Source organism: Hippichthys cyanospilos, chromosome 6, assembly GCF_059441005.1.
Source record: "Hippichthys cyanospilos isolate Australia breed blue-spotted pipefish chromosome 6, RoL_Hcya_1.0, whole genome shotgun sequence".
Classification (NCBI taxonomy): Eukaryota; Metazoa; Chordata; class Actinopteri; order Syngnathiformes; family Syngnathidae; genus Hippichthys; species Hippichthys cyanospilos.
In genome coordinates, this window is record NC_142374.1 from 4,819,210 (window position 1) to 4,827,500 (window position 8,291).

The 8,291-nt window shown below is 36.8% G+C and overlaps 1 protein-coding gene across 1 annotated transcript in view; it reads right to left on the minus strand.

Moving 5' to 3' along the window:
• Positions 1–1,011: 1,011 nt before the first annotated feature.
• The window catches only part of cbfb (core-binding factor subunit beta), a 28,789-nt gene continuing 21,509 nt past the window's right edge, over positions 1,012–8,291 (minus strand). The window contains exons 6-7 of the mRNA XM_088418186.1: positions 6,906–6,971; positions 1,012–2,459 (exon numbers count right to left, since the gene is read on the minus strand). Of these exons, the coding sequence (XP_088274312.1) occupies positions 6,942–6,971 (30 nt within the window). The 3' untranslated portion in view covers positions 1,012–2,459; positions 6,906–6,941. The remainder of the gene's footprint in view (positions 2,460–6,905; positions 6,972–8,291) is intronic.

Genomic DNA, 8,291 nt, shown 5'->3' on the forward strand with positions numbered 1-8,291 from the left:
TCCAAAAAACATGCATGGCAGGTGAATTGGACAAACTAAATTGTTCTTAGGTGTGATTGGGCGTGTCAATGGTTATTCGTCTCTGTGTGCCCTGCAATTGGCTGGCAACCAGTTCAGGGTGTCCCCTGCCTACTGCCTGAAGCCAGCTGAGATAGCTGTGAGGAATAAAAAAATAATAAATAAATAAATAAATTATATATATATATATATATATATATATATATATATATATATATATATATATATATATATATATATATATATATATATATATATTAAATGTATTTTAACTTTTTAAATGGATTCCTTTTTGCCCCACCCCCACTTTTTGATAACCTTGGTAGTTTCAACCTCAAAGCCCACCTCAGTGTCCCCAGGTTGGCTCCTTGTTGGGATGTGTCCGTGGAACTTTGAGCGCTAAGAAATGCTATTTCCTAACAAGTACTTTGCAAGTGGAAGTCTGCAGCACCACGTTCCCACAAAGTATATTGATGGTGAACTGCTTCCCACCCCTGAGCTGTTTGGAAGTCGTTCTCCGTTGCCTTCCATTCCTGAAGTCGTTCTCCGTTGTCTTCAGACCGATGCCTCCGCTTGACCACCTGGTCACCTTAGGCCAATTGTAAATGGTTGAAAGGCTGCTTTCAACCATTCATACACCCATGGACAATTTAGAATCTAAAAATTAATCCAACGAGAACTTTTGGGGAATTTTAAGAAGCAGTTGGCACATTTAAAGAACTTCACATAAGTGAAGGGAAAATGCAAACTCTACACAGGCAGACCAGATATTAGATTTGAACTTTTGAGACTCAGGACTACATGAAGGTTTGCTCTTAAATAAGACAACATGCTGCTCAAAACACTGATTGTGTATTCTTTAATGATATGGCTTTGAAACCTGTGGTGAGGGGATGGACAATTAAGATGGAGAAAATGTCTAAAAGTCTTTTTTCACTGTGTTAGCAGTGGACACAGACCTACAAGACTACGCTTCAGGAATTGGACCACGACCAAGGTCAACTTTTGATTTAATTTGAATTTCTTCACAAACAGAGCATGTACAATGTGAATAAGACCCAAGAATTGTTCTTGACAGTTAAGCGAGACAACAAATGATTTTTGGTCAAATACACACACACACACACACGTGTAACAAAAAAACTACTGTATTTCGATTTTTTAAAAATTGATGTGACCTAATAAAACAACTTTGGATCCACATTCAAGGCGCATAAGAAACACAGAAATGCAAAGCAAAATTTAAGGAGTAAAAAGTTTTGATATTATATAAAAATTCAAATAGCAACCTTACACACACAAACCACTACTGTTGCAGTGACTACCAAGGATAAAAGATGAAGAAAAACGAATATATGGCGCAAGATATAAAAAGTAAACAACACGACTTTTAAACACACACACACAAAACATTTCACTGCGCTTTATGCCGTAACAGGTAATTGCATTCTTTTACTGCATTCACATTTTTACAATCCTTCATGAGGGATAACTGGGGTAATGGCCAATGGATGTATTTGTTTTTGATTAAAAAATAAGCAATATTAACTCAAAACTATTAATGTAAGTTTTATTGTGTGACGTGACTTTGACTCACCCAAATACTCCTCAGCTGAAGCCTGTAAAGAGAATGCTGTCCTGATAAATAGAACAACCGACAAAATAGGTAGCCCTCTGTTTATAGTTCCATGCAAACAAAATCCACGTGAACTTGACTGAGTCTATCACTTAGTGCAAAACAAAAATGGGCGACATCATTTTAAGCCCCACCATATTTTGCTTCGATACCCTTGACTTATACATTTACAGATAGCTATCACGCCAATGTGGTCATTCGAGACGCAGGTTAAACAAAAAGCATATTTCTCTTTTGGCATAAGTCCATCCCATCAAACGCCCTTTCATTCCAGCAAGGTGAAATTTGGTCTCAGAAAACAGCAGTTTTTCTTTTTCATGTTGACACGAAGTTAGGCGATCATCACTGCCGGTTATTTTCTTTTATTTTTATTTGATGATGCCTCTCTTTTGCTTCTCTCATTGTCCCACACATTTATTTTTAGTCAAAAATATATTTTCAGTATTTGTAAGAAGCTTTTGAAACCAGAGGCAAGATTTTGCATGCCTTGATCTTCTACTCGGTCTCGTTTAGTCAGACAATTGTCACTATTACTGTAAATGTGATCAAACACAGGTGTTGTTATCATTCCTTTGATCTAAATGCTTTTCATTCAATTCAGTTAAATGCCTACATAAAATAACAGTTTCTTTTTAAGAAATACTGGACTATAATTGAAAAACACAACATTTTTTAGATGATTGTATCAAAAGTCAACTAATATCAGCCTGAGTCTTCTCTTCTTTTTTCCCTCGATTTGTCATGTTCCCCAGCACATCACTTCTGCCATGTTTAAACCAGAGCTGGGGTCTTGCTGTTGTCTGGACTGGGGAGAGAAGGGTTGAAGACGCCAGAAAGGAAACGGAAAAAAGGAGGGGAAGGGGGCAGTGAAGAAAAAAAGAAAACATTCAGTTCAAGACTTCAAATAACACATGTACATCACACAAACTGCAATGTAGAGCTTTATCTTTCGTTTTTCCACATATATTTTTCCATTCGTGCAAATTTTTATATTAGTGGCAGTAACAAAATTCTAACAGTGTTTAACTGCAATACTGTATCAATGTATCGATCAACTTGACTTAAGCCTTGAAACATAAAACCTCATCTTATAATAATAGAAACGGTGGGTCACAAAACATGAAGTAACTTAATTGCGCATGAAGTATGACAATAGAATGTTTTGAAAACCTGGTTGTGATTAGTAAGACCGTAATGTAAAATGTCAACAGCTTAAACATATTAAAACATAAACACACGGATAGTCTCTAGCTGTTCTGTACAATTAGGTAAAAAAAAAAAAAAAGGGAAAAGAAGCAGTTCCACTTAGCACCAGTAGAGGTTGCAAGAGAGCTTTTAAAAGGCCCGTTCTGTGCTGTTGACAAGTTTGTATCTGGCAGACTTAGCAGGATGTCTGCCAATGATTAACACACATAACACACGCACGCATGGTGTCATTGGGTCACCAGAAGTGATTGGCATAACTTTCAAAGTGTTTGATGACAACGAGCGTGGAGCATGGCCTACTCCTGCTGTAAAAATATCTGTGGTTAAGTGTTTACAATTGCGATAGCTGCGAGAATTGGAGAGGGAGTGGGATGGCAAGGTGAGAAAGTGGGCACACGGGATGAAACAGGTACAGCGCAAAAGGCAGACAGAGATAATGGGGTCACAAGTTAAACTGGAATGCCGTTTGTGAGTCGCCATAAAAGCAAAATATCACACAGTCACACGCTCAAGTGAGTACAGTATGTCATGATATAATTTTACCCCCTAGCAGCCCGACTGACTCGACTCTCTTTCTGTATCTACAGGAAAAGCACTTGTCAGAAATAGAGACACTGTCTATTCCATTTCAGTCTGTCTTACAGAATCACTCACCTCTGTAACATGTGGATTAGGGAAAAGAAAAATAATTCAACAAATCATTTATCAAAATAATACATTATTTTTGTCCAAATAATCATTTCAATGACTTTTTTAAATTTAGGATTGTCCAAATCCTTACAATTTTAGCTTCCTAATAGCAGTGTTCATAATTGAATAGAGAATGACATACATTTCTATATTTTTTTTTTTTAATTTTGATTGAGGTGGGAAACAGAAAGCAAAATTGCAAGATTTACTTATATGAGCTGATTCGCAACATGAATTTCATCTATTATTGTTTGGACTTCATGACAAAGCATTTTAAGGAACTCTTGACAATCACGTGAAACAAAAATACCCTGTAAAGTTGTTCAGTAAATGATTATTGGTAGCATTAGCAGTATTTATTACTTATTACTTCCATTCCAAAATAATTAGTGACATTACAATAGTACAGTATTTGAAATGTAACGCATTACATTACTATCACATTACTTTAACATTACTCTCACCAACATACCTGGAAATATGGATTTGGCATTCTAAATGTAGCTCATTACGCTCAATACACATCCAGTGGAATGACCTTAAATTAATTAAAGTAAACCTACATGCTCAAAAAAATCCCAAATGAAATATTATTGCTTCCGTGGACTTGTAAGTGATGCTTAGATTGCTGGAAATATAAAATTAAAAAACAATCAAAACGACTTAAAGTTCTCTGCATACCAACAATACAGCAGCGTTATCTCAAGACAACCAATGAATTGCATTCACGTTATCAACTGCCTCAATTAATATCATACCTTTTAAAAGATACCTTTTTTTTAGCTATATATTATAATGCATTGTAACTCGTGTTACTGTCTTTGTACCGAGTAAAATATTACTACTTTTTCTCTAGTCCTGCAAGTTTCAGCTCTTGATGAAGCATTTGCGACTGGGTCGACCATCCCATTCTTATTGGATCCATAACAGTCGCTGTGCCATCAGTTTTGTCTTTCTTTAAACGACTGAATGCAGTGTTTGGGATAAAAAAAAAAAAATACTGCTTGCTGTGTAGTGCTTTCTTTGCAGGATGGAACACTCAAATCATAAGGGCATGAAAGCTTTCTCTATTGATCCAGACACAAATTGAAGCCTGCTAGGCCAGTGTCGGCCGCTTAACCACAACTCAATACTAGAGAAGTGAATGTGTGCGCGTGTGCATGTGTGTGTAGTTGTGAAGCAGCTTTGCTGCGTCTGCAAGTTTTGCAAGCGTCCATTCGAACAATATGAACGTGAGACGAAGCAGGCGGGCTGGTGTCAATCAATACTAATGATATATTAATGCTTTCTGGCCCAGATTATCATTTACCACCAAATTCTCTCTCTGCTGTGTGTGTGCGTGTGTGCCAAGCCTTTGCATTCATCCATCATTTTTAAGGAGACCTTTTGAACTTGAATAAGTGGAAAAAAAACCCACTGCATTTGGATGAATGGATTATGTTGTGCTTTCGTGAATTGTTTAGTACAACTCCCAGTTCAGAATTCCAGTTCAGTATTTTAAGAATATTAAAAAAAAAGACATTTAGTGTAATATGTATTAATTATGCATCATAATGTAAAAGTTTAAGGTACTCTAAGCCAGTAAGTTCCTTCTCAAATTATATATAAGTTTATAGTGCCTATCCATCCTTTTTCCTTACTGTTGTTATGTTTTTGTTATGTTTTAGCACATTCAGGAACACAGGGGATTTGGCAATTGCCTATTCATTGATTCATTTGGAGATCATATTTATGAAGTTACGTTTCCAGAAATCTAATTTTGCATTGAATGGACGTGGGGATTTTGCAAATTGTTATTTAAAGGTAAAACCGGTGCTTTCGGGAAATTTATTTTGAAAGTATTCACTCAAGCAAAAATACAAAAACAAAAATCTTCCATCCTGACATAACAGAAAACAATCCCTGCAATTATGCTGCGCCAAAAAGATAACCGGTTACGAGAGCTTTATGCAAATTATGGCACCTATTACACTGCAGCTGAAGATGGGACGCACCCACTAATTTAAGAGCATACGCATATCAAACCAATTTCTCCGGTAGATAGAAGGCCTCTCTATGTTTTATTCAGGGCCTTTCAGGGGTAAGCAATGACAATTCAGTTGATTCAGTGGGAGACACACGTAATAGTCTCTGCCCCAGGGAAGATATTTGAGCTCAGTAAGATGAAAAGTGACCTTCAAAAAATGCCTGCCTTTCTCTCTTTGTACTTTACTCATCTGATCTTTGTGTGCTGGGTGCCTTGCTTTCTGTTCTTTCGTTCTATAGCAACATGAGAAGCCACCTTGGGTGTCTCTTGATGAGTTCCCCTACGTGTTTTAATCCACGATATCTCTCATCTTTAATGGAAAGCAAGGTGGTGTAGGGTTTTCTATGGGTATTCCATTCTTCCAAAAAGATGCATGATAGGTTCACTGATTTCTGCTCAAAGCACATTAGGTGTGGATATGTGTGAACGATTTTCCATTTGTGCCCTGCAATAACCTGGAGAGCACTCTAACTCAACGTCAGCTGGAGCAGGCTCCAGGTCAAAGGTGACCCTAATGAGGTCAAGTGATTTAGAAAACGAATGGATGCAGGAACCAGTCCTTTAGCTCAGAATAAGAAAAGTGCCCTTTGTCTGAACCCGTGTTTTATTCATTCATAAATGTTTGAAATATAAAAATAATACTCATTCTGTGTGCTTTGATATCTGACAGGTATTAATTCAGATTTGGGGTGACACTAATACTACAGTTTGAGTTATCCTCCTTTGCTGTGAAATAAATATTAGACCACCTTGTTCTCACCCATTTCTTGTTCATGTTAATGCCTTTTACCACTACAGCTGCATCAGGACCTTAGGATCACGACCAAGACCTTAGGTTGATCAAGTGTGCTGACTGCTGATATTAAAAAAAAACAAAACAAAAAAACAACGAAATATGTCTAAAACCGTCTTTCTTGATTGTACAAACATTTTTTGCAATTGGTGAACTTTTTCTGGGCTTGAGCACTTACACCATGTGTCTGTGCACATGAATGGCTATTTCTTTAAGCAGAAAACGTTTTGGATCCAGTATGCCAATAAACAAACACTGAACAAGTAGACAAAATATTATGTTATTGCAATGTTGTAAAGAAAGGTTCAGCTCAGCCAAAATCTTTTACATCAAGTTAAATGCATGGGCATTGACAGCAAACAAATTGGATTGTGAAGCAAAAACAACAACAAAAAAACACTCCATAAACATAATTAAAAAAATACAACAGAAAATACTGTAGAAGGACACACGCACAGACACACAGTTTCCCATCGACGCACGGGGTGGTTTAATGCATGACTGTGTGAGAAATGTGAGAAACGAAGGACACAGACCCTGTTGTTTTCTGCTGGCTGTTTGTCTGTCTGTCATCAGTCCCAGATTTTGGAAACCACAGGGTCCTAAAAAAAAAAAAAGTACAAAATTCATTGTTCAATCGTAGAACGTCATATTTTCTTCAATTTCACCAAAGCCGTGATAGCAAAGTGAATTTGCTTTGGGTGTATAATTACTGTTTGAGAAGGTCACAACTGCAAGATAGATGAATAACTGACATAAAAGAAAAAACAAACTTACTGTAACATAAACACCAAAACTTCATGAGTTTGAAAAAGCACAAAGTAATTTTTTGTTGTTGTTTATGCACATTTAGTGTCACAGTTAAAAAGGGTGAACTTGAAAACCTTTGGTACTACTGATGAAAAGTGTCATTTTTCCTCACACCTTTCAAATCTTCTCCATTCAACTGGGGTGACTTTGCTCATTTTCTCAAAACTGATTTGCTGCCATCTAACATCTTAAGCATTTTGATGTGTTTTTAAGTATGCAATTTAAAACTAAAAGCCCTATTTTTGTAGCACAGTCTAATGTGAAGGGTGGAGTTTCCACCCTTTTTGGTATTTTCCTAGACTTTGTGTATGGTAGAATTGGGTGTAACTGGGCGTTTGCGACGTTGTGCGCCACGGTGGGACAGAATGGGCAGAGTCCCAGCCAACCCTGGCGTTATCCCTCATTTGCAATATAAGGTTTGTGCTAAACAAGATAGATGTTGCAGAAAAAGAAATAGACTCGCTGGTCTGTGCATGATAGTGGTGCTGGTTCATACAGGTAATCTGTAGGATGGCGCCTTGTAAATGAAGGCTATGCCCCTACAGCACACCCCCCAGCATGGTAGACTAGCCCTCGTTAGCATTCAAATGAAGATGCACACATTTTTAAGATGAGCTCCCCAAAAGATGGTCTTATACAGATAATAATTAATTAAACCAAACAAAGATACATTATAGTATGTTTTCAAGTGACATTTAGGGGCCCTTGGAAATTATAAGCCCCAGGCAGTTTCTAGTGCTTTTTCCTAAGTTGGCCATATCTGAATTTGGTCTGATGCAAAAATTGTCCTACCCATATAATGTGCCATATAATGGAAAGATGCCTGCAATTAAATATTTGCCTTATTGTTTTATTTTCCATATAGGTAGTGTTTAAAAATGTGAAAAGATTTTTCTAAAGGATTGCAATATGTTACATTTATTTGTTATTGTATCAAAATATTCTCATTAGTATCCAAAAGCAATTGTTTAAATACAAGCCAGTTAAGACAGAGCTATTCCACTGCTTTGTTACTGATGTTTTAAAGTTTTGCCATGGTCTCCATTTAACACTAGTATAAAGGGACTTCATGCCATTATTATATGGACATAAAAAAAAAATGGTGTCATGAC